Source organism: Peromyscus leucopus, chromosome 15, assembly GCF_004664715.2.
Source record: "Peromyscus leucopus breed LL Stock chromosome 15, UCI_PerLeu_2.1, whole genome shotgun sequence".
Lineage (NCBI taxonomy): Eukaryota > Metazoa > Chordata > Mammalia > Rodentia > Cricetidae > Peromyscus > Peromyscus leucopus.
In genome coordinates, this window is record NC_051076.1 from 5,012,646 (window position 1) to 5,039,594 (window position 26,949).

At 49.5% G+C, this 26,949-nt stretch overlaps 1 protein-coding gene across 1 annotated transcript; it reads left to right on the plus strand.

The window, feature by feature from the left end:
- Positions 1 to 2,515: 2,515 nt before the first annotated feature.
- On the plus strand, positions 2,516 to 26,569 carry Camk1g (calcium/calmodulin dependent protein kinase IG). Its single transcript, XM_028882806.2, is given in 13 exon segments — positions 2,516 to 2,702; positions 9,893 to 10,022; positions 12,074 to 12,202; positions 15,101 to 15,175; positions 16,434 to 16,572; positions 17,163 to 17,286; positions 20,315 to 20,390; positions 22,358 to 22,470; positions 23,611 to 23,689; positions 24,190 to 24,277; positions 24,503 to 24,951; positions 25,508 to 25,623; positions 25,739 to 26,569. Coding segments are annotated over 11 exon segments (1,464 nt in total). The 5' UTR covers positions 2,516 to 2,702; positions 9,893 to 9,921; the 3' UTR covers positions 25,599 to 25,623; positions 25,739 to 26,569.
- The last annotated feature ends 380 nt before the right edge of the window (positions 26,570 to 26,949 follow it).

Consider the following 26,949-nt stretch of genomic DNA (forward strand, 5'->3'; position numbering starts at 1 on the left):
CTGGATCTCAGAATGCCTTCAGCATTGCCCTATGTGCCCTGATTTCATTCTATAGGCAAATTTTGAAGTAGAAACTGTATCTTTTGCGGGGAGGGTCCGGGAGAAGTTTTCTCAATACAACAGTCCTGGCTGGCCTTGAATTCACAAAGATCCACCTGCCTCTGCTGGGATTAAAGTCCTGCACCACCACCACCCAGCTGTGGATTTTTTTTTTTTTTTTTTTATTTTTTTTTTTTTTTCTGGTTTTTTTTTTGTTTGCGCTTTTGAGCATTAGCCACTGCTCATACAGAGATCCCTCTTTATTAATGTATTTTTTTATTAAGAAAATTCTAAGAAGAATGGAAGCTGGACTGAGAAAGTAGCTTAGTCTGTTAAGGCTGTTATAACAAAATACTATAAACTGGGTGGCTTATAAACAACAGAATTTTATTTCTTGATTCTGGAAGCTGGGAGGCTCCATTCCTGAGACCTAGTCACCACTCAAAGGCCCTGAACATCCTCACACTGGGGATTAAGTTTCAAGGCAGGAACTTGGGTGGAGACGTAAGTGTTCAGACTGGAGCCCAGAGACTGATGACAGCTAGCATTGCTAAGAGCTGACCAGGTACTGGTCAGGGACTTCTGTCTCCCTTCACCTCACCATTGCAAGAAGCAAGGCCAGTGAATGCACCACAGGACAGATAGGAAAAGTAAGGTGGAAGAGATTCACTTGGCCAAGGCCACACATCCAGTCTTTGGAAGACTCAGGAAGCCAGCCCACACATCTGCCTCTTGCAACTTGTCAACCAGTGCCTATGGAGGACTTGTCCTGACCCTACCCCCAAAATGTCCAGGACAGAGAAGAAAGCAAGACACAGAACAGTCTGGAATAATATTGCAGAGATGGATACTGATTAGCTTTCATCAACTTGACACAAACTACAGTTGCTTGGGAAGAGGGGATCTCAGTTAAAGAGTTGCCTCCAGCAGAGTGCCCTGTGGGCATGTCTGGAGGGCATTTTCTCAAATAATGATAAATACCAGAGGGCTCAGCCCACTGAGGGTAGAGCCACCTCTGGGTTGGCACCTCAGTGGTCCTGGGTTATATAAGAAAGCAGGCAGAGCAAGCCAGTAAGCAGCATTCCTTCAGGTCTCTGCTTCAGTTCCTGTTCATGTTCCTGCTTTTACTTTCCTCAGTGATGGACTGTAATCAGGACTGTGTCATCCAAATAAAGCACCACCACCACCACCCCCACCACCCTCCACCTCCACCACCACCACCACCACCACCACCACCCTACCCCCCCACCCCCACCCCCCCCCCCCTACCTCCACCTACCCCCACCCTACCCACACCACCCTACCCCCACCCTACCCCACCACCACCCCCAGGTCACTTTTGGTCGTAAGTGTCTATCACAGAGACAGAAAACAGACTAGAACAGGAGACATCAGAAGGCATAACAAGGAGACACACGTGTATTCTATTTGTTTGCATCCATGAGAGCAAACACCACAGGCACGCACAAGAACTAACCAAAGTAGCCACCCCTAGAAAGCAAGGTCAGGCCCTAGGAAAGAGGGATGATGCCTTTTAATATGGCTCCTAATGTAGATCCATGGAAATGTTATTTTTTTCCAAGACCACAATGCAATACAAAATAGAAGGGATGATTTAAAAGCTAATTCATAAGAACACATGAAATTGTCTAGGGCCTAACAGGATTTGGGGGTAGCACAGACAAGAAGGGTTTCTGAAGAACACTGGGAAGACAGTAGCCATTAACCTCCCTGGGAAGACTCCAGGAGAAAAGTAGGGTTGAAGGTAACTAGAACATGGCCACATTCAGGGGAGGGTTCCTCAAGAAGGCGGTTACAGGAGTCATGGGTGGATAGCACTGAGAGATCAGAGAAGGAGAAAGCAAGATGCAGAAGTCAGAGGCCTGAGGAACCTGTGTAAGGAAAAGAACACTAGTCAAGGGCCAGGGCAGAGAGGTGAAGAAGAAGGACCTGAGAGAACAGAGCACTTCCAGGTCTCAGAGGTTAAGACTGGGGACAGAATGGAGGTTGGAGGAGAGGAGTGGCATCAGAGATCAGGATAGAACCAGCCAAGCCCAGGGCTTCTCTCTCTACTCCATAAGAGACAAAAATGACAGGTTAACGGAGGGTTACTGCTTGTCAGCCAATATACAAACCACTGCAGGGCTCGGGGAGGGGCTTTTAGACCACCTCATCAGCAACGGCTGTGTAAAGTGGAAACTGAGTCAGGCAGTCCCAGACAGTTTTCTCTGCTTTCCTGTTTACACTTCAGGGGAAACCCACAACTTGATTGTGCATTTCTGTTTTCTGTTCTTACATACGCGAATGCAGACAAAATTTAACACAACTGTGACCACAATCGCACAGTGTGTAAACAGCCACTCGGGCATCAAAGGGTTCCTTTTGAGCGATTTTTTTTTTTTTTTTTTTTTTTTTTGGTACAGCTCCCTGGGAGGGAGGGAGAGCAGAGCCCAGGAAAGCGAGAAGAGATACAAGCCACTGTAGCTACTTTTACTCCCCTTTAAGGCTGCCTGGTTACGGTCCTGGGAAAGAAAACCCCTGCATTCCTCCCCTTTAATTGGGTTTATTGTTAAAGCAGTGGGGCAGCTAATCCTCACAGACCTGTAGGAGCAGGCTTGCCAGCCAAGACCACGGACTGGAGCACCTTTCTTGTGAGTCCCTGGGTAAGACAGCCTGCTTCTTCTCTGGGCTTTGGGGAGGTTATCTTGTTTAACAAGAAGCATGGGGCACTGGGAGGGAGAGCCTCTGTCAATCTCTCCTGGCTCTTGTGGTCTCAAGGGTAAGTTGTAGCATCCAAGAAAGAGAAGTCTGAATGGGGGCTGGTAGGTGCTTCTTTGGGGAGCCATCTGATCATTCCTCCAGGGCTGGCCCAGGGGAGCCTTCTGTACTTGCCGGCAGGGACAGGAATGGAGGAGCTTTGTGCCCAGTTCAGAGAGCTCCTGGCTGGGGGGAAAATGGGGAGGCAGGGGGCATCAGGACTGACAGTTCCTTGGCACCCGTCTTCCAGCTCATCTTTCATTCCTTCACCTCTGGGACATACCCCATCTACCAAAAAAGAAGGCTCACCCCGCCCACATTAGCATCCTTGGTTGGGGTGGATAGCTTGTGGGTACAAAGGCCATTACAAATAGCCTGTGGCTGTTCTTCATACTCCAGGGAAAAGATGGCCTCAGGCCCTGCAGCTGCAGGGTCCCTGCAGGGCTCAGCTTCCCACCCCAGGGCCAAGGCTGCTGCTTTAAGATGCAGGACACAGGCACAACCTGCTAAATCTGTCAGTCATAACCCAGCTCCTTCACCTTCCCCAGGGGCTCATCTGCTCCCAGAGTCCTTAAACTTCCCTAGCATGGCTCTGTGGGGTGCTCAGGGTAGGATTGGATTCACCACCCACCCTCTCTCCACGTAAGTTTGACGCACAACGTTAACCCTGAGGTTAGTGGAGGTGGCTGCAGGGCCAGCTGCAGTGTGAGCCTAGCCAGCCTCCTGCTCTGAAAACAGATAACTGATCATGAGGAAAATCTCTGAGTCGAGTCAAGAGGGTCCAGCAGGTTCCATCTCGGATAAGGAGAGAATCTTTTCCAGATCACAGACCACAGGCAGAATGGAGCCATCATTCCTATGGACCCGAGCTAAACCAGGGACAAAGATGAAACCCGTATCTGAAACAGACCAGAGTGCAAAGTGCTTAGTAATAGCTAATACTGCCGCACTTCACAGTTGGCAATAGGCTTTTCATTCACCCAGCAGTGGGCTAGATGGTTCCCCACTTAGTATATAGATGGGGCTACTTGGTACCCAGAGGGATAAGGGGATCTCCTGCTATAAAGCAAGTGACCACTGGCATCCTTTGTGTGCTGGTAGTATTTGAACCCATTTCATGTTGCTATGGGGTGTGTGTGTGTGTGTGTGTGTGTGTGTGTGTGTGTGTGTGTGCTTAAGAATCCTGTTTAGAGAGATGAGGAAAACTTTGGAAAAGGCTGAGGTCTGAGGAAGTGCAGGTTGAAGTTGGAGCCTGGAGCAGCTCATGCAATAGACACGATGCCCCAGCTTCAACAATGAGGGATTTGAGCACAACAAGGAGACAGCCTTTTTCAGATCACTGAAGCATATGTCTCCCAGGAATAAGTCAGGTGCTATGCAGCATGACAGTATCATAAGGAGGAAGGGGGAGATGAGTGACATCCCAACAGCCACCTCCAGAAAAGAGGCAACAGGTCCTGTGGCACACTGACAAGGACACTGGTTGAAGCCTTAGAACTGGGCTCCTAGACGGATATGGTCACGTACTATCTGCTTGATTCAGGGCATTTTTTTCCTTGAACACTGTTATCCATCAGTATCTATCTCAGCTATAAAACGGTGTCACTTTGAAAAGTGGCAGGGAATCCACAACAGGGATCATGCCTGCAGAGTGCCTAGCCATGTCCAGGGGCTCTGTCCTTGCCTCATTATTCTACCAGGCCTGGGAGCAATTCTGGCTAGAAGGAAACGAAAACATCTCTCTCTAAAAGGAGGACTCGTCTCTGTTTCCTCTCCCCCATACACACGCACACCCAGCCAGAAATAAATTGCCACACGGCGTGCGTGTGAGTGAGGAGTGACGGCACCCAGCCGCAGCAGCATGCCAGAGCCGGGGAGTGAATGAGCTGTGGCATGAATGAGAGGAGGAGCAGCAGCGGAGTCTGAGGAAAGACTGCGGCTGCCTCTACAACTGCAGGCACACCGCCATGGTCAACGGCAAGGGGGCTGGTGCAAAGCGGCTGCCAGCCAGAGAGTGGCCCTGGGGGAAGGGCGGCACAGCCTGTCTGGGAGCACCAAAGCTGTGTCCCCAGAGGGAAGGCTTGTAACTCCACGAGTCCTGATGTCTGTCCTGGAATTCTCCAATATGGATCCTTGCTATCCCCTTCTGAGAGCCCCAGCAAAATGCCTGGTTGTGACATTTATTAGTAATGAGTCCCGGGCCTGCACACAGGAGGCACCTCATGCATGAATGTTAGGCATCATAGCCATCACTGTGTGACACAAAGACACACAGATGATGGTCATTAACTCCTAACAGACAACAGCACATGACATGTGGAGAGCCAATACCCAAGCTTGTTTTCCTCCCTGTTTAGGTAGATGCCTGCTTTCCCAGCTGAAGACCAGGTGGAATATGGAGTTCACACTTGGGGCTGTGCCTTAAGAAGGTGGTCTGTCTTCTAGCCCTTCAGAACCCTTCTAGCCAGGTCCCTGCTGCTAATGGGCATTAAGAAAGCATCTCATAAAGGAAATGTGGGAACTGCTAGGAGAGACTGTAGCAGTATCTGTAGTCTTCCTCGAAGCCTTTCGGGAGCTGATGTGGATGGAGACAGGCAACCACAGCACAGCAAAGCCATCTTTTCACAAGGAGTTTCTCTCAGGACTCACGTCCACAAGACTTCAGGGACTCAGCTAGTTCAGTTTCCATTTTTCACTAAGGAGAAAGGTCAGAATTCAGAGGTATATAATGATCTGCCCTGGGCTGCACAGCTGCAGAGCACCAAACTGCAGGCCAACTGAAAACCTTCTTCAGCTGTTTTGTGAGCAGAAATTGGCACGTGGAGCTGGTAACAGGGTTGAGAATGAGCAGTGTGTGTTCTCAATCCAGACTCCAGATTCCAAAGGATGAAAGAGTCCGGTACAGGTCAGAATTTTGGAAACTGTGGTACCAGATCAGGAAAAGCGTCCAGGTTTTACCCTCTGGACTGGTATAATCTGCTCCATGTGTGGTTCTGTCCACATTCTTATTAAAGATGATACAACTGATAACCCCCTCCCAGTATCCCCAGGCCCATAATGCCATACTCCCAACAGTCCAGGAAAGGAGAACAGAGAAGCCTTGGGGTGGCTGAGGGTGGAGTTCTGGGGTAGAACACTTGCTTAGTGTGGGAGGCTCTGGATAGACTCGATCCTCAGCACCAGAAAAGAAAAATGAATCTTGGGGTACCTTGATTCATCTGGGGTCAGTGAGAGCTAGTGAGGCAACTTGCCTCCCTGAGAAGCTCCGGGCAGGAGTGCTGAAGGTACAGCCGTGTCTCCTCTGTGGGTGGAACTGAGAGCCATTATCTGCAGATTTAGAACCACAGATACAGCATTCAAAAGATTATCTGACCCTGTCCTCACCCTTCTGGTGTGTTCAGGACAGCGCAGAGCTCCATGTCATCTCTGCATTGTGGCCCTAGGGTGGAGGGAATGGGTTTCAGGTTCCAACACTGATTCAGGACTCTAGCAGAGCAGCACTGACTCCTTGCACGGTAAATAGCTGAGAGGAGGCCACACGGAGCAAGGGAGCGGAGGGAGAGGCAGAAAGTGTGGGTCATGGTGCAGCCTAGCACAGGTGGCCTAGTGAGGGCAGTGAGGAGGACACTGCGGAGTGCCTCATCCTCCAAAGAGTTCTGTGTGGGTGTGGTGTGAGCTGGGAAGGGGAGAAGAGTGAGCCCCCTGGGAATACCACTGCGGGGCCTCCTGCCTGCTGGACTCATGCCCAAGCATCTTTCAGCCACATCTCATCAACAGCCAGGCTGGCTGCCAACGTGGGTTAGAACACCTGTCCCAGAAGCAAAGGGCGGGCCCATACACGCCATGGCTGGAGTTGTCCTGCATGTCCTCTGGGAAGAAGTGTCCCCTCTGGCTCCTCCCTCGCTAGAAACTTAAAGGACCCCAAGAAGCCAAGAAGACCAGACCAAAACTACAGCAAGACCAAGGCTTCATCTCTTTGGAGTTATTTCTAGAGAGGATGATTACCTAAAACAGGCCAAACACCAAATGCATTGTAGGAGAGGGGAGCTGGGGAAGAAGCGGCCTGACTTAGGGAGGGTATCCCAGAGACGCGGGGCTGGACTCATGTCCCAGTAGTTTCCTTCCAATGCCGGGACAACAAGAAGCAAGGCAACCTGGCTTTCTGCCACCATTTGCCTCCCTCCCACTGTGCTTCAGACAGGACTCCATATCAAAGGTCTCAGTGGGGTGACGCCCTCTGAAGGGCAAAAATTAAACCCATCCACCATTCACACCCATCTTAAACCTAGCTCCTATCTGAAACCATCCTACTCTCCTGTGTGTATGAGGCTCAGTAATGAGCACTGCATGTTGGGAATGCTTGTTCTTTAGGCACATTGCCTGTCTAGTTACACAGATGCAGACCTGCATTCACTCTTCCCAGCTAGATTACAAGTGTTTGCAGAACTAAGGCTTGTGTCATAGAAATAGCTGTATTCAGTCCTCAGTATACAGGAAGTACTTAATAAATGCTCACTGAATGAAAAGTTGTTACCTCATGATTTAGAGATGATCTTATATGCACACAGTCATTTTTCTTTGCCAGGAATCTTTGGTATAGAACCCTCACAGTTATCTCGCTTTGTTGAGGAGTGAGGGACATAAACCAGGCGCACATGCCAACATGGGGGATGCTTCTTGAAGGCCTCTGTGGAGGTGAAATTGCTCCTAAGCCTCAAAACTATAAAACCTAATGGCAGCCATTATGGAAAATAGTGTGAAGCAGAATGCCTTGCAAGCAAAACGAATAATATCAGAGCTCAGGGTGTCTCTGAAGTCAGGGGACAAGAGGCGTTGAGACTGGAGCAGAAAGCAGCATGACCCAGCTGGGGTGTGGGCAGCCCCTCCCTCCCTACCTGTGACCACCCCACCTGGACCTGGGCCTCCTTCCCAGGAGGCCTCTGTGACATCATGGATCATGGGAGCCCAGCCCTAGATGGTGTGGGGTCCAGATCTGGGCCCTGAGTGTTCCACACAGATGATGAAGCTAAATTGTTAGGATTCATTGTATGGGAGGAGGGGTGGGCGGAAAGATGTTTGGCTTCTCCTCGGCTAAGAATACTATGTTTTTAAAGCTTTTTAGGAGCTTTGGGAAAGAAGGAACATTGAGCACAGATCAGCTAATGAGGCCTGGGAGCCTCCTGCAGCGTGGGCAGTCATTCCCCGCAGGTCCTGAAGGGGGAGTGGTGTGCACAGCTAAGGTCCCCATGCTCAGGCTCTTCATTAGCCCCTCACCCGGAGCAAGCTCCGGCCCTGCTGTTCTGTGTAGGGGAGAAACCCAAAGGGAGGCATGCAAACCAACTCTGTCTATTCTTCATGTTTAGACATGCACCCCCTTTACCCTGACTGCACTCAATAGGAAGTGGACACTAGCTAGCCCAGCCACAGGATTCACATACTGTCCCCTTCCTTCTCTGGCTGCCTGGTAGGTGGGGTTCAGGCATACCAAAGATCCGGAGAGATTTGGAGTTTGTAGTCTGTAAAGGCATCAAGCTCAGGCTGCCACCCTATCCATCGTCCTCAGAGCTCCTGCCCCACACAGTCCAAGAAGTTAATGTAGAGAGAGGATTCGAACCCAGGTTCCAAACCTGTGCTCTTCACCTGACACAAAGTTGCAGAAGCACAAACGTTTTGTGCATATGTAAGAATATGTGAGCGCACATGAACATGCGTGTGTGTGTGTGTGTGTGTGTGTGTGTGTGTGTGTGTGTGTGTGTAAAGGCCAGAGGACAGCCCCGGCTGTCATTCCTCAGATGCTATCAGATGTTGTTTTGTTGTTGTTTCTGAGACCTCAACTGAGTAGAACAGGCTAGCCCAGCAGTGAGCCCAAGAGATCCACCCATCTCCACCTCCCCAGTGCTGGAGTTACAAGCATGTGCCACTATGTTCAGCTTTTCCTAGAGATCAAACTCAGGTCCTCGTGCTTTCAAGATAAGCATGTTATTGGCTGTGCTATCTCCACAGCCTGCTAAAGGACCTCAGGGGTTTTTATGGGCTTTTGTTTTTGTTTTGAAGTGGGACCAGAGCCACTGCCTAAAAGGAGTGACCACGAGAGAGACATATTTTCCTGCTTCTCTGTCAGGTTCAAGAGGTGGAGGGTGTTGGCAGAAGCCCTGTCTCTCACATCACTCCCAGATGCTCAGTAGCGGGGCACCCTGCCGTCCTGGCGTCCCTACATTGGGAACCTCGTGCTCTGTTTTTCTGTAGGGAAGCAGGCCTGTGCAGTTTTTGCTTGTTTGACTCCTTTGCCAGCTTCAAGTCTCAACCTAAATCCAGCCTGCTTACAATGCGTCCACTGGCCTCATCTGAAGACACCCTTCTTTGTGCCCATTGCCCACCAAGTCTCTTGTCACTTAGCCATGCACAGGAGAGCTGGCTGGCTGGCTCATTGCCTACTTCCTTTGCCTGGCTGCCCCAGGAAGGAAGGCCATGGTCCAATTTGTCCATCATCACATATCTAGCCCCTGAAACATCACTGGTACTACCTAAATGTGTGCAGCCCCAGATCTCTGATGCTTCATTTCAGATACTAGCAAAAATCCACCCATTCCAATCCAATCCACTGTGTGTGCATGCTGTGGGGGTGGCAAGGGAAACACACTGCTCCTTCACAGGAGCTGCTGCAGGTAGGAGGAAGATGGGGAGGAAGGCAGAGCTTTGATGGTACGAAGGAGCCAGGCTGACTCCAGAGCCTGAAGAAACACAGGAAGTTCCTGGCTCAGCTCAGATGCCCGAGAGCTGGGTATACCATGTCAATTTATATGTTGTGCACCTTCACAAGTGCACAGATCGCCATCGGGTTTCCACCCTCAGTCTACACCCTATTGCATTTAGCAGGCAGATACGGAACAGCCATTCACTGGATTTGCTCTCGCAATTTTAGAAAGCGAGTGGGAGAATGCTCTTAAGTTTGCCGTTTTTCCAGGTTCTGCTCTCAGTCTTTCCTTCTGGCCATTACATCACGATCTGGGTGTTTCAGATTCTTTTGCAACCTGTTCTGTCTTATTTGAGAAACGCTTTGACCAGACCTTGTCTCACTTCTCTCCCTCCCACGAAGCTTCCCAGGCAACTTCAACACTGGAGGGGATGGGGCACAAGGAGGAGGAGGAGGAAGATGACTGTGGTTCCTGGAAGAAACAGACCACCAATATCAGGAAAACCTTCATCTTCATGGAAGTGCTGGGATCGTAAGTCCTGGGGCTGGGCTGTCAGAGAGCTGGGCTGCCTGCTAGGGAAGCTTAGCCCCTGGAACTCACTCCCAGTTGCACTAAGGAACTTGGGCAGAGTTATAGCACTGGGGGGGGGGATCAGAGCAGTACAAAAGGTACCTGTTACTCTAATGCACTGGACCCCTCAGGAGACACCACCCCTGCCCCCAGATTCTACATCCTGAGCCACCCCAGTGGCTCCTAACATACTCCCAGGAGCAGGTGGGTTCCTCACCCTCATCAGCTCCCCTTCACTCTCCTCTTCTCCTTATCCCAGTGCTTTATAAATGCTGGGGCCTGTGGTGTCTGGGCGTGCCCCTCGACAGCAATCACATGGCTGACTGACTCCATATGAGGCTGCTTGTCTGGAGGAGACTCACCACTCAGTCCTGCCTGTCCCCCAGGAGGTCACAGGCTCTGACGTATGCCAGCCAGCAGCTCCAGCAACCAGACTTCGCCTCTTCAGAGCCCCAGCTGGTCAGCTAATGAGCCAGGGATAATTGGGCCTAGGCAAGCGAGGAGTCCACAGGCTGCTCCCTCTAGCAAGCTTTCTAGCCAGTGCCGGCAAAGTGTCCCTTCACCCTGCCCCGGCCAGGAGGTGGTGACCACAGACAGTGAGAGATGCCCTCTCTTTCTGTAGACAGGCAGGCACCAGGCACCACTGAAAACAGACTCAGGCTGTCCCTACACAGGGAGGTATCTGACTGTGCATGCACAGGGACACAGGGACAGTGCCGGTTGTCAGAGCCCTGACCTTCCTTCAAGGGCCCTGCCAACATGGGGGTAGCTAGAAAGTGGCAGATGGCAGAAGACAGACAAGGCTCACAAGTGAGTCAGAAATGATTTGCTAAGCAGCCTTAAACCCACAAAGTGGAGAGCAAGAAGCCCAGGTTGATGAGAGCCGACATGGCACCATCTCCTAGAAGACATTCCAGAAGTAGACAGGCCCTCCCTCGTGGTGGTGAGGGAGGGCCACCACCGCAGCACTATGCAAACCTAGAGGGATCCATTTGGGAGCTATGGCTCCAGCTTTTAAAGGAGTTTAGACATAAGGAAAAGGTGGAATGGACTCGAATAAACCCTTCCACCTAAATCCAGTTGTTGGCATTTCACTGCTCAGTCAGCCCTGTATCCCTCGGTTCCACACCTGCAGATTTAGCCATCAGGAAGTCAAATGTAGCAGGAGAAAAATGTGTCTGTCTGTCCTGGACATGGTCAGGTTTTCTCCTGTCCTCATTCCCAAACAATCCAGCACAACTGTGATGGGCACAGCGTTCACCTCCAAAGCCAAGATTCTAGCATCAGTTGTCAAGCTCCAGCTCCCAGCCCTAGCTGACCCGATGTTCTGATGGCTGATCTCCAGCACCCATGAAGCATGTCAAATCCTGTTGGGTTCCATCCAGTGTGCCCCAGAACCTCCAGAATGAAGGAGTGGATAGTCAGCCTCCTGGTCTTCTGAGGACAGAATCGGGTGACCACCAGCAATGCACTCATAAGACACACCCATAGTCCCAGCTATTCGGGAAGCTGAGGCAGGAGGATCACATGATCCCAGGAGTTAGCCAGCAGTCTGAAGGTAGTAAGAAGACCCCATCACATTAAATTAAATAATTCATAAATAGAAGCTAATTAAACTTATCCAGGAGTCTTTCTTCCCTCACGGCATGTGAGCCTGTCCTCTCCTGCCAGCACCACTGGCCACAGGACATCATGATGATGATGATGAGTGAATTGGTTCTGCCAAGCCTTAGTGGGCTTTGCTATATGGAGAGATGTCCACAGCTGAAGCAGAGTCTGTGGGGATTACACAGGGGAAAGTGGCCTCCTGGTCCCCACATGTGTCCCATGAGATCTACAAGGGAAAGAGCATCGTGGCATGTCAGAGAGGTGGTGGGCATCCCCCTCGTCCGAGTTCATGGTGACAATGGAAACTCATCGGCCACACATTTCCCTTCTAATCTTCCCCTTTAATTCTGGTATGCTCTCTGCCAGCCAGAGCTACATTTTCTATCTTGGCCTCTTCCCCACAGAGGAGCTTTCTCAGAGGTGTTCCTGGTGAAGCAAAGGGTGACTGGGAAACTCTTTGCCCTGAAGTGCATCAAGAAGTCGCCAGCCTTCCGGGACAGTAGCCTAGAGAACGAGATTGCTGTGTTGAAAAGGTGAGTAAGTGGGTGTAGGGCCACAGGGGGTGGGGAGGGGGAGGCAGGTGCACTGTGGGATTCTGACCTGCCCTTCTCACGGGTTCCACACCTGAGGGCCTCGTGCCCTTTGAATCCTTTTCAGGCTAGTCAGGCAGTGGGGCCAGATGAAATTGTTTTCCCAGCAAATTGACTGGTGAACTCACTCGTTCATACATGTAGGCCAGAGAGTGAGTAGCTCAGAGAATCAAAAGCCAACTGATGGCTGACAGCAGGAAGAATCGATACCCAAGGAGGCAGCAGGAGACTTGAGAATTAGCCTTGGTTTGATCCAGAGAGAACCCACACAATCATCCTGGAAACCGCCGGAGGCTGCACTGATGTATCACCAACGTTCACAGTGAGACTCTTACAGTGAGCCTGTGGAACGCCTGTGACATACTTTAAGTATGACAGGCACATTGACACACGATCAGAACCATTGGATTAGGCAGGCATTGCTCGGGAGCCCACATTGCCCAGCTGGGGAGGAGCACCCATAACTAGCGAGTCTCCCACCTGACTGGCTGTAATCCAGCAGGAAGTAGTGTATGGAGGCGACAGGTTCATTTCTGCTGGCCCACATGCCTGATGAATGTGAATTATTCAGTATGTTTTCAAAGAAGAAAGACTTTGATGAGTGAGTAGAATTTTGTGGACAAGGAGGCACCACAGAAAAGAAATGCAAGGGTTTTGCAAACTTTTGTGCAGAATCATGGAAGTGTAAGGAGAGAGTATGTCCTAGAATCCCCACAGCTTTGTGTGGGTAGTAGTACCAAGGACAGGCAGTGAGAATAGAGTGTGGACTGGAACAAGGATTGCAGAGGGTCCTTGACGCCAGGATCAAGGATGCTGGCTTTATTCTGTGAACAAAGAGAACTGACGGAGGGATTTCAAGCAAGGCAACAGAATCAGGTTAATAGTCATCCCTCTTAGGCATGCAGGAAGGTGGGTTAAGGAAACCAGAGGATACTCATTATAAAACCCTCACAGCAATTTACACAGGGTGAAAACACCAGTGGCAGGATTGTGCAAAGACAGTTAAGACAACAAAAGAGCAGAACATTTCAAATGGTCCTGAGACTAAGGCAAGCGCCCACTAAGTAGAAAGTGACGTTGTTGCTGGAAATAAAGAACAAAAAGCATAGGTTCGAGGAAACAGGAAGAAATTGGTTGGAGCATTTGTACTGTAGACGTCCACTTATCTCTGCACAGAAGAGCCTGGGCAGGGGATTGGGGGAAAGCACACTGTGGTGCTCTTTCTTACTGCACTGTATAACAGCCTAGATATTCAGTACACATCAGTTCAATGCATGAATAATAAGGAAGTTAATATGAACATTGCCAGCCTATACGGGTGGTAGCATCCTTCTAGGAAACACAGTACCAGCTCTGGAGTTTAAAGATACCTTAAATCGGATATCTGCCACTGGCTCTACCTTTCCCAAGCACTATACTATGCATTTTTCATGCATTTTCATTTTTAAAAGATTTTTTTAATTTACAATGTACTTATTATTATTATTATTATTATTATTATTATTATTATTATTATTATTATTAAGTGTACCTGTGTACATGATGTGCGGGCACACATGCCATAGTGGGCATGTTGCAGTGTGAGGAACTTCACATTGGTTCCAGGGGTTGAACTCAAGTCACCAGACTTGTGCAGTAAGCACCTTCATCGCTGAGCCATCTGCAATTTTCTCCTTTAATCCTGGTACAACTATATGAGAGAGATGCACTTGCCATCACAAGCTACTAATATTGGCAGGAAGCAAATGGCTGGCTGCACAGCCCTTTCCTGTTCTCTCTGTCTGAAACAACGGAACCTTCAGCTCAATTCAGTCCAGTTGTTTATTTAACCACACACACACACACACACACACACACACACACACCACACACACACACACACACAAATAAATACTTTTTAAAAAAAGTTATTTTAAAAACTATGATGCTGGGTTTGGTGGTAAATACCTACGAGCTTAGCACTTGGGAGACAGAGAAAGGAGGATCAGCACAAGTTTGAGGCCAGCCTAGCAGTATACATGATGAGTTCTAGCCTAACCCAGGTCTGACCCACATAGTAACATCCTGCCAGAAGAAAGAAAAGAAGAAAAAATGAAAAAAAATGAACAAAAGAAAGGAAGAAGGAAGGAAGAGCAAGAACCACAATGCAAAGGATAATTAGATGATTGGGAAATAGATGATAGATAGATAGATAGATAGATAGATAGATAGATAGATAGATGATAGATAGATAGATAGATAGATAGATAGATAGATAGATAGATAGATAGATAGACAGATAGATAGACAGATGGTGATACATGGGTGCATGCATGAGTGGAAACATGTGTAACTGCTAAATGTCCTTTATGGGGCAAATATCCTGATAGAGAATCACTCATCTAAGGCATTCCATAGAAAATCAGAACCCACCTTTTTTCATATCTAACTCTTATTTTCATGGTTACTATATTAATTACTCTTCGTGTTACTGTGACAACATATCTGTCAAAATTTTAAAGGAGGAAGGATTTGTTTTGACTCACAGTTTCTAGTCCGTTATGGAAAAGAAGAAGCAGGAGCACAAAGCAGCTGAGCACATCACATCCACAGGCAGGAAGCCAAGAGATGAACACTGGCGCTCAGCTCAATTTCTTTTTTATCCTGTCTGGACCCCCAGCTCATGGGATGGGATGAGGTCTTCCATCCACAGCTGCTTTGTGCTGGCCTCATCAGGAAGGCTTCTCAGACCCAGTCCTCTTACACATTATCATCCAAACAATCTAGTAGAAATTTAAAGTCTGAGTCTTTGTCTGGACCACCTGAACCATGTACCTATCACAGGATTCTTATCTTTCTCAGGATCAAGCATGAAAACATTGTGACCCTGGAGGACATCTATGAGAGCACCACCCACTACTACCTGGTCATGCAGCTGTAAGTAAAGATGATCCTCACCCCTAAAGAGGCCGAGGGGAGGAAGGTCAGGGAATGCCAGATACAGTCAAGACCCTGCTCCAGGGGCTCTGAAATGCTGTCCTTCTGAATCAGTGTGCTTCCGATGCTGGGCTGAAGGGCCACACTGGGTCGACTGTTGAGTTGGTTCAGACCAGCACAGGCTTGCAGTTGGGATATTTCCTATGAGCAGACAATAGCTGTTCATGCTCTTTGCCACCCACAAGGTCTTCTGGGACTTCCCAACCACTCAGCCACTGAAGAGGCAAATACCAGGCATAATGTAAGCCACCAGAACTCTCCTCTGGCACCACTTTAATGCGTCCATGTCTATGGACTCGATAGTAAACCTATTAACATCGTTCTAGGATAAAGTGATTGCAAGAGTAGAAACCATAGGTGGATGATTTCAATTCAGTATAAAGAATAAATTTCTCAAGAGAGATCCACTTAAATTAAATGCAGGCTATGTGATATATCCTTCTATAAGACAGTAGCATGGTCTCTGTGTCTGCCACTGTCACACAGAAGTAAGAGTTGACCTGCTTTGTGTGGTAGCAGGAGGGGAGCTGTTGGAACTACAAGGTGTCAGGTTTCAACATGATATCTAGAAATATTAAGAATACACTGGAGGAGAATGCAATCTTTCATTGGAGGCAGCGAGTTCTATGATGCTCATGTTCTAGTTCTGACTGGAAACTTCTAGAAACATAGTATAAATGATATCAAAGATAATAGAGGGTCAGCTCCAATGTCCTCATTTCCTATACTATTCAAGTTTCAAAATGCCCCTATGTCCCTATCTGAAATTGCAGCCATAGGTATCCCAGTTCCCTAAAGAGAAAAGAAGCCCTATTATAAATGTATGCATAATTAATCTCATTTTCACGCTTTGTCCAATTTTGAATCACCTCTCTGTGTTATAATGGCTTCCTGCATGCCAGGAAAGCAAGCGTAGTATCCCTAGGAAAGAATTCCTAGCTTTTCCATGCATTCCAACCAAGGCCATTTGAATTATGATAGAAGCTTCCAGAAAGAGATCAACCAAACAATGCTTGAAGCAAGGAAATGACCCCTAGTGATCATCTCAGACACCCAAAGGGAGTACTCTGAGGCAGGAGAATGCCTCCCTCTGCACCCTCACATCTCACTTTAGGGTGGCCTGACTGCTTACAGCCCATGGCTACAGAGAAGTGTTTAGCCCTTGACCCGATATGGAATCAGATTCTTGTGCCCACAGTGTTTCTGGGGGTGAGCTTTTTGACCGGATCCTGGAGCGTGGTGTCTACACAGAGAAAGATGCCAGCCTGGTCATCCAGCAGGTCTTGTCTGCAGTGAAATACCTCCATGAGAACGGCATCGTCCACAGAGACCTAAAGGTGACGGGGCAGGAGTGCTGGTGGGAAACACATGTCAGGAACTGGGGGAACTTCATGATGTTGCATCAAGCCTGAGAAGTATAACTCTCGAATGAGAACATTGGCCTGGTTAGACTCAAAAGGCTGCCTCTGCTCTAAGATTCCTTATGTTGGTCATAGATGATCATTGTTCAACTAACTACACCTTAGCCTTTTTATGAGCCTTTTGAATGCTCTCCCCATTAAGATGTCAAAACAGCCCACAGCCACAGTCAAATTCAAGAATAACAAACACTCACTAAGGGCCTGGGCCATAGCAGACACCACAGTAGACTTTGGGAGATAAGAGACAATTAGTTCGGTCCCTCAAAATGCAGTTTAGGGTAGTTGGGAGTGGGGACAGGTAAGCAAAGCCAGGACTATAAGCAAGATACAGAGTTCTAGGATGTAGAGCAAGGACACAGAGAGGAGGAAGATGGGAAGAAATAGGGAAAGGGGTTGTGGCCTCTGAGTTGGGAGCCCAGGGCTTAGCTTCCCAGGAAATCCCATGTCAAGGACTAGCACACTGTTCAGGGGTTCCTTCATATGCTGTGTGTCTTTTCCTTCTGCAGCCTGAGAACCTGCTGTACCTCACCCCAGAGGAGAACTCCAAGATCATGATCACTGACTTCGGTCTATCCAAGATGGAACAGAATGGAGTCATGTCCACGGCCTGTGGGACCCCAGGCTACGTGGGTGAGTCCAGGGGCAGCAGGAGCTGGCTGTGTGTTTGTTCAATCACCAGGGGTCTAGTTTGCTTTCTGTTGCTGTTTGATAAACACCATGACCAAAAGAGGAAAGGACTTATTTGTCTTATGTCTAATGGCATGTAGGTAAGTCAGAGCAGCAACTCAAGAAGGAAACAGGAACTGAAGCAGAGGCCATGGAGGAGTGCTGCTTACTGACTTGCTCCCCAAGGCTTGCTCAGCTCCCTTTCTTACACAGCCCAGGATCACTTGCTCAGATATAACACCACCCACAGTGAGCAGGGCCTTCCCACATCAATCGTTAAGCATGAAAATATCCCATAGACTTGCCCACAGGTCAATCTGATGGCAGCGATTCCTTAACTGAGGCTCTTTCCTCCTAGACAGCTCTAGCTTGTGTCAAGTTGACGTAAGGTAACCAGCACAGTCGATACCATGTCAGTTTCCTTTCTTGTTTGTTCCCAAGATATCCTGTCAATATCATACAGTCTTTAAATTTTTCAGAACTTTAAAAGTTGAACATCTTAAAATATCCAGTATTTTAACTGTGGGTTCCTATAAAAGACAAAACAAGTTAAATACTTTCTTACTCCAAGAGAGAATCAATGCACAGTTTCAATTGAATCAAAGCAAAACCAAAATCTAATATAGTAAGTAGATCAATGTTGACATTTGGGATTCACTGACTTCTTGGCTCCAAAGGGCTTGGACAGCTCATTTCTCTGGCTCTGTTATACACAACACAAACAGTTTGTCCCACAGACTCAAGCCAGCTCCACTCCATACCTGTCACCACCCTTGGTGGCATCTGTAATATCCGAGGTCTCCACTGCAACAAAGCTGCATCATCAGCCTCTCCTAGCCTCACACAGAGCCAAGCCTGAGCTGCTCTCCATGATCCATCCACGCCTTCAGAACTAGCACCATGTGGTAGGCTCTTCTATATTACTCACCAAGTTCTGCTGGCAGCTTGATGTGCAGTCCAATGCGCCCCAGATTACAGCTTCTGTGTGCTAACTCTGAAGAAACACTCCCCAGAAAATTTCAGTTCAAAAATACTGGTCTCTTGCTTATCTCAGCTAATTTTTCAGCTGCAGTTGACCATATGCCATGGATTCTTAATTCAAAATATCTTACACACAGCCCTGATAGTCTTTATTACCCTGAAATTTCACAAGCCAGGCCTGCATCATCTGCACCCCTCTTGACAGTCCTATCTTCTAAGGTCCCATAATAGCTCATCAACCTCAGGGCATTAGATGGCCTTTTCTAGTCCAATGCTCCGAAATCCTCCACAGTCTTCCCACAAACTGACATGGTCAGGTCTGTCATGGCAATACCCCCACTTTCTCTGGTAACAACTTCTGTCCTAGTTTGCCTCTCTGCAGTTGTGATAAAATGCTGACAAGAACGAACTTAGGGCAGGAAAAGGTGTATTTGGCTTATACATCCTGACTCAGGCCATCCAGAGAAGTCAAGGCAGGTGCTCGAGGGAGGAACCTAGAGGCAAGAACTGAAGCAGAGACCATGGAGGAATGCTTCTTACTGGCTTGCTCAGCCTGCTTTCTTATATCACCCAGGACCACTTGCCAAGGGGTGTCACCAACACAGTGGCCTGGGCTCCTCCTCCCACATCAACCCCAGATCAATAAGGTGCCCCACAAACCCACCCACAGGACAATCTGATGGATGAAATTCCTCAACTGAAGTTCCCTCTTCGTAGATAATTCTAGCGTGTGTTAAGATGACCAGCACAACTGTGATAAAATTCACAGAGAAAAGTGATTATGTGTGGACATGTTCATCCTCAGGGACTAATAGAGCCCTTGGCCAGTCCATTGCCTCTCTAATCCTGCTCTTTACAGAGCCCGCCCTGAGCTCTAGGCATACTCTGCCACCATCAGAACCCTGAGATTAGCGGAGAGCTAAGGAATGGAGCACTCTCCCCCTTCCCCCCACTAAACTAGAACCCCTTAACTGCTAGGAGTCTGGATCTACATGATGAGGAGTTTGGCCCCAAGGGGTGTGGGCACCTCATGTAACTCTAGGACGTACATGGGAGTGGCAGAAGCTGGGCACTGTGCCCGTTCAGCTGCCAGGACTCCTGGAAAGAGAATAACTGACAGGACACTTGGGGACAGCAGTGCTGGGACCCGAGAGGAGGAAGGAGAAAGAGAATACCCTCTGTTTATTCCTGCTACCACCTGATGGACTTAGGAAAGTAGGAGCCCAGACTCCCAGAAAGAACCTGCTCTCTTTCGTGGGGAGTTTAGTCACTCACTAAAAGATGTGGAATTCTATGGATACTAAATCCAATATTGGGGTACCCTCAGAAGTTAGCTCTCTCTGCCTGGCTCTCCCACCCCTAGGGAGACATGGCTTGTGGCCTTACTGAGCCCTCAAGCTCCTGCCCTAAGCAGGTACCCACAGATAGATGAGAAGTTCCTGTCACTTTCTGGGAGCTTCCTGAGATGACTAGGATAGGGAGCCTCTGCCTTCCAGGGCTTCTGCAGCAGTGGGAGAGAGTCCATGCCACCCTGCAGAGCCCAGCTCCGAAGACAGAGACTGGACACTTATCTGAGGGTCCCTCGTGTGACCCTTATCCTGAGGATCCCCCATGTGACCCTTATCCTGAGGTTCCCCCATGTGACCCTTATCCTGAGGATCCCTCACATGACCCTTATCCTGAGGGTCCCCCCCATGTGAGCACAGACAGGTGTTGCTCTTAGAAGGTATTTAGTCTGACAGGAGCAGCAAAGCTGGAGACCTCCTGGCTGATGGAGGAGTCACAAACAGCTTGTGGAAACTCCCAGATTGATGGAGGATCAGGCCTCTCCTCTCAGGAAGAGTTTGTCTGCTTGGAGAGATACAGGCCCTGCCTTTGGGGAGTTTTCATCTCATAGATGTTCCCTACCCTGCCCTTCCACCCCCACTCCCATTCCTTTTCCTGTTCTCTCCTCCTCTCTCTGGCCTCTGCTCTTGTCCCTAGCCCTGAACCTACCATTGATTTTCTACAGCTCCAGAAGTGCTGGCCCAGAAGCCCTACAGTAAGGCTGTGGACTGCTGGTCCATTGGTGTCATCACGTACATATTGTGAGTAAAAGCTGGTGCCGGTGCATTTCCTGGGAAATCTCAGGGTCTGCTCACCCCTTCTCTTCTCAGGCATCTGTGTTTGCGTGTGTGAACACACACACACACACACACACACACACGCACACGCACACGCACACGCACACGCACACGCACACGCACACGCACACATGCACACACACATGCTCACTATGTACATAACTCCTCTAAGGTCTACCAAGCTATGAGCAGAACCCAGCCTGCACTCACTCTTCAGCCCCCTGGACCCCCTCCTTCAGGGCACTGCATCCCCACCCTCTGTGCAAATATGTTGAGTTCCAGCCACTCTGTAAAACCAACAGGAAAATGAGAGATCAAGGCTTAGAAACCAGGCAGGCTGAAGCATCTCGGCTCCCCACATCCAGCAGTGACACTATCTGAAGGCCACCTCTTGAACTAGGTACTTCCTCTCCTCCACACATGCTCAGGCACTCCCTTTCCTAGCCTTCCCATCGGCTCCCACACACACACATACCCAGCATTCCCCAACCACAGCAGCCAGCTCTGTTCTTAAGGAATCACACTTGCCTCTTAGTGTGGATTCTGTTAAATAATGCTCTGCCTCATTTACTCAAATAATATCTGTCTGAGTTGTCCCTGAGGCTGGGGCCTGGGGATGGAGCTCAGTTGGTAGAGTGCCTGCCCAGCACGCATGAAGCCCTGAGTTCAATCATGAGTGTCAAGAAGGGGGCTAGGGAGAACTCAACAGTTAAGGGCACTTGCTGCTTTTCTGGAAAACCCACATAAGGCCAGTAGCTCTAGCTCCAGGGGGATCTGATGCCCTATTCTGGCCTCTGTGCATACCTGTGCACGTGTGACACACAGACACAGATAAAACATATAAATGAAAATAAAACATCTTTTTTGGAAAATAAAACCTGGTTACAGTAGCACACAAATGTAATCCTAGTACTCAGAAGATAGTGTGGTGATGTTGTGTATCAAATAAAGTTTGCCTGAGGATCAGAGGACAGAGCCAGCCATTAGATTAAACATAGAGGCCAGGCAGGGGTGGCACACACCTTTAATCTTAGCACTCGGGAGGCAGAGGTACATCTGGATCTCTGTGAGTTCAAAGCCACCCTGGACTACATGAGATTGATTCAGTCTAGGAGAGAAACAGAGCCAGGCAGTGGTGGCACCCAACTTTAATCCCATGGGAGTCACAAAGCCTTTAATCCCAGTACTTGAAATCTCATGCCTTTGCTACCAGTATTTGCGAAGCACACACACCATTAATCCCAGCACTAGGAAGGAAGTGATATGGCTGGGTGGAGAAAGGTATACATGGTGTGAGGAGACAGGAACTAAAAGCCTTTCGGCTGAGGAAACCTTTTGGCTCAGGACTCAGAGACTTTCAGTCAGAGGATTCATGGAGACAGGATCTCGACTTCCATTCGACCTGAGGATTCGGTAGTGGTGAGAAGTAACTGTGGCTTGTTCCTTTGTCTCTCTGATCTTTCAGCATTTACCCCAATATCTGGCTCCAGGTTTTGATTATAAGACCATTTAGGATTGGTTCAACAAGATAGAGGCCAGAGAAGCAGAAGTTCAAGGTCGTCCTTAGCTATATAGCAAGTTTGAAGTTAACTTGAGCTGCATGAGACCCTGTCTCAAAAAAGTAGACCAAAATAGCCTAATCCCTTGTGATATTCCCCATCCTTCTTAAGGATGCTTTGTGGAGAACACCCAAAAGACAGAGGAAGTGAGGGCTCAGTGGGCAGATGTCCAGAGACTCCTAAGGCCTCAATTCTGCATGTGCTCTATGGACCTGCCCATTTTGAATAGTGGGCGGGCCTACCTTAGTCACACTGCTTTGTCCGAGACCTTCATTGACTATGAATGTGTGCAGTGGGAGAATGGGAAAAAGAAAGGTTGGTCCATGGAGGAGGGAATGTCTAGCCGACCCCCTCTTTCCTGTCTTCCTGCAGACTGTGTGGGTATCCCCCTTTCTATGAAGAAACAGAGTCAAAACTGTTTGAGAAGATCAAAGAGGGCTACTATGAGTTTGAGTCTCCATTCTGGACCTGAACCCTAGTGAACTGCCTAAATGCCGAGCAGAACGCACATATTCTACGTAGTCACGAGGTGATGTTTACTGAAAAGGCAGATGGCTGCAGTTGGACAAAATATCGCACATCATGCTGAAAGCTATGCCCACTTGGCTACCAGGCCAGAAGCCGCCTGCTGAGAGATTCGAGAGCAACGAATGTCTGGTCACAGGACTGAGTCCTCAGAAGATATCAAGATGATATGTAAGAGCGTAGGCCCTAGCCAGACATAGCACTGAAGAAATATTCCCAGAAGGAGATGAGCCAGTGCAACTAGGGAGAAGGGAAGAGAAGGAAAGCGTGTGAGGATACAGACAGGAGAGGCCCAGAATGAAAGTGCTAGAAGCGCATGAGAACGCGGTCGATATGGACTGAGAAATGGTCACATAAGCTGCGAGATGCTAATCCGTAGTAAGCTACTCAGGGCAGAATAACGACCCTTACGTAGTGGGAAGAAGAAGCAGATGCACATGGCTGGGGCAGGAGAGAAGGCAGAGTATGCATGCTGGGCAGGAGAGAAGGCAGAGTATGCATGCTGGGCAGGAGAGAAGGCAGGGTATGCACGCTGGGAGAGAAATCAGGGTATGCATGCTGGGCAGGAGAGAAGGCAGGGTATGCATGCTGGGAGAGAAATCAGGGTATGCATGCTGGGCAGGAGAGAAGGCAGGGTATGCATGATGTGTGTGAGAGAAGGTGGTGTGCATGTTGTGTGTGAGAAGCAAGCACGCATACTATTTGAGAGAGAGGGCAGCACCCATTCCGTATGTGAAAAAGGAGCCATGCATGCTCATGGGGCCTGGTCAATGGTGGTCAGAGATGGAAGAAGCCAGCACTCACATGTTAGCCCACGTGTTTACCAGCAATTGCATGCACATGCTGTGCAGGCACATTGGTGTGATGTGACTGGCAAGGTTCCCCTGTACGTGTGGGTGAGGCTGCCTAGAGCGCTCTTCTTGGTGGCTTGTGTGGGTTGTTGGGTGGTTTGGATTTCTTCCTCTCCCTTCTTTAAGACTTAAAACCAACTCTTTGCAAGATTAGCTAAAGATGCATTCACTGCCACCCACCAGCCTGGAAGTGAATTTCTATCAGTCATGAGATCTGGTCCTTAGCCGAGCCTCTGATATTCCCCTTAGCCAAGGATTTTATTTGCCATCTGCTGGAGAAGGACCCAAATGAACGGTACACCTGCGAGAAGGCCCTAAGACACCCCTGGTGAGTGAGAAACAGGGTGGGCTCTGTCTCCTCCCTTCTGCTTCCCAAGGCCAAGCTAACTCCCAGGACCCCCTGGACATCAAAGCCAGTGCTGAGGCATCCAGGAAACACACTCGTGTTCATCAGGCCCAGGTGGCCAGCAGAGAGTACTGGGTTGGGCCAGTCTGACCTGCAAGACCCAGCAAAGTGCTCTAATCACTTCCAGAGGCAAGCCCAAGGCTTCAGTCTTCAGGCTAAGCGTCAACTCCCACACGGAACAATGTTGAATGCTAGTTGCCAAAGAGGCAACCTGTCCTAAGGGGCATGTTGCTGGGAGTGTAGCTCAGTGGTAGAGTGCCTATGACCTGCCCAGGGAGACATAGGAGTCCTTTCCTGCTGGAATCACCCTTCTCCTGGGATATCCTACCAGTTGAACCTGGCCCTGCATGCTCAGAGCCCTGTCCAAGTTCTGACTTCAGTGTCAGGGCCACCTGGTAGTCAAGTCCCCTCCTACATGCCAGGATTGACGGGAACACGGCCCTGCACCGGGATATCTACCCATCTGTCAGCCTCCAGATTCAGAAGAACTTTGCCAAGAGCAAGTGGAGGGTGAGCTGTGCTCAGAGGCTGAGCATGCTGTTCTGGGCCCCGGGAGGCTGGACTGTTTGAGGTTGGTGGGTGGGTTTCCTAGGGCACCCCTCTCCCAGACAACAGCAGTACCCTGTGCTTTCTGTGAGCTGGGACATGGGCAGGTTGGTTTCCAGAGGCCCCAGGGAGAAGCTGGAACCCAGCAGCCTCTGCAAGAGCAGAACCAGACACTCCCTGCCTCCTCAGCAAGCCTTCAACGCGGCCGCAGTGGTGCATCACATGAGGAAACTACACATGAACCTGCACAGCCCCAGTGTCCGCTCAGAGGTGGAGAACAGGCCACCTGTGTCCCCAGCTCCTGAAGTCTCCAGACCAAGCTCCTATGACAATACCATCACAGACATAGGAGCCCTTCCTGCCTGACCGACTCGGACCCCACAGGCACACCCCTGTGCCCTGCTGCTGACCCGACTGCCCTGCCCACACAGCTCCCGGCCTTCAGCTCCTGGTGGCCGCTCACTGAACTGCCTGGTCAATGGCTCTCTGCGAATCAGCAGTAGCCTAGTGCCCATGCAACAGGGCCCCCTAGCCACCGGGCCCTGTGGCTGCTGCTCCAGCTGTCTAAATATCGGGAACAAGGGGAAGTCCTCCTACTGCTCCGAGCCCACCCTCTTCAGAAAGGCCAACAAAAAACAGTACGTAGTCTCAGGCAGTCAGCCTCACTCTGCTTATCCACTTCAGAAAGGGTAGGAACCATTTGCTGAAGAACATGAACACAAAAGTCAGGCCCACTAATCGGCAGTTACAGGGTGGAAGGAACTCTGGGCCCAAGCAAGGGAAGCTTCTGCCGCTAGCCAGAGAAACCAGTTAGGTCTCGCCTCTGGCTTGAAGTTTGCTCATCTATAAAATGCATCACAGAGGTACTGTAGAGGTCTAGCAGAGAGACAGGCTGGGCTTCAGCCCTATAGTAGGGAACTTGCCTCACAGTCACAGTACATCCGATCCCAAGTGCTGAGAAAAGGAAAAGGCGGACGTGTGAATGAGAAGTACTAGCGCTGGATCCTATGAGTTACCAGCTCTTCCCTGTTTGGGGCAGGAAGGAGGAAGGGAGCCCTGGAGGTTCCCACAGCAGGGCCTGTGCCATCAGAACTTCAGAAAGGGATGACAAGGCAGATGTTGTGGGTGTGAAGAACACCAACTGTTTCTTTTTATCTCAAATAATTCAAGGGCCCTACTCTGTCTCCTTTCTAGGAACTTCAAGTCAGAGGTCATGGTGCCAGTGAAAGCTGGTGGCAGCTCCCACTGCCGGGCTGGGCAAACTGGGGTGTGTCTCATTATGTGATCCCAGGAGCCTGTGAAGTTTTCAGGTAGGATCTGAGGCTTGCAAGCCAAGCTGGGGGTCTAGAAGGGAAGACCCACTCCTGGGGTTAAAGGAGGGACCGGGTGAAAGCCTATCCTCACCCAGAGTGCTTCCCTTTTCAGGAGACATGGCTGACTCTTCTCTGCCTTTCTAAGCTAGCACCTGCCCTACAGAGGATGGACAGACAGCAGTGGAGCAGGGCTGGCATTTGGTGTGAAGCAGCAGCCTGTTGCTGCCCTGGGGCAGACACTCACAGGAAGTCACAAAGGAGCCCCAAGGCCTGGACATTCCCTGAGACCATGGGCAGGATGCATGGCATCCCAGCCTCCAGGTCTCCCAACCTGCCCATTCCATGTCCCCACATCCTATGTGCAGTGGCTCTGTGCTGTGTCCATAGATAGTGCTCATCTGGGTCTGTGTTGTTTGTTGTGAAAAGCTTTGTGGGCTGGCCAGGCTGTGCCACTTTCTCCAAGCAAAGCCATATGGAGTCTGACTCAGACTCCCTGCTCTGCATACTCACTCCTGCCTCTCTGGCCTCATGGCCAGATGGACTCCTTGTCATAGTACCTGCCTATTCGCATGAATGCCAGGCTGCTCCCCAGAGGCCTGGGGGCACTCACAACTCCAGTCCTTCCCTCCAGGATTAGCTTCCCACTGCACTGAGACCCAGAACACTTCAAAGCTCTCCTTGCCTCTGAAGCACAGCAGTGCCCATCCCCCATGGAGTAGAGAAAGCCAAGACTGTGAGCACTTCTCTTCCAGCCACACACCTCACACACCACTAATTAAGAATTGGGGAACTATTTTCACATCAGCCAGGTCTCCTGCCTCTGGCTTCCTCTTTTCCCCTGAAAGTCAGGTGCATTGTTCTGTCTCTGTGTTCTTGCCGTCACACCCTCAAGCTTCATGCTCTGTGTTGTGCTCAAATAAAATGGACATATTTTTCTCTATAAGGTTTCATTCATTCTCTCCAAATCAAAGCAATTCATGACAGCTGGGCCTACCTGGACAGCTAGAGGTAGTGCAGCTAAACATATATTAGGAGCTAAGTGTCAAGACACCTGAATCACCCAACTCATTTCAACCCCTTGGATCAGGTTCTATGAATGTTGTAGTTCCTTCTGTGTTGATGACTGCTTTAGACCATGAAGATGAAGCCAACTTTGCCCCCATGGAGCACACTGAGGCCTCGGGTTACTGTGCACACTGGGTGACTGTGCACACTGAGACCCTGAGGTGACTGTGCACACTGAGATCATGGGTGACTGTGCACACTGAGACCATGGGTGACTGTGCACACTGAGATCATGGTGATGTGCAATGAGGGTGACTG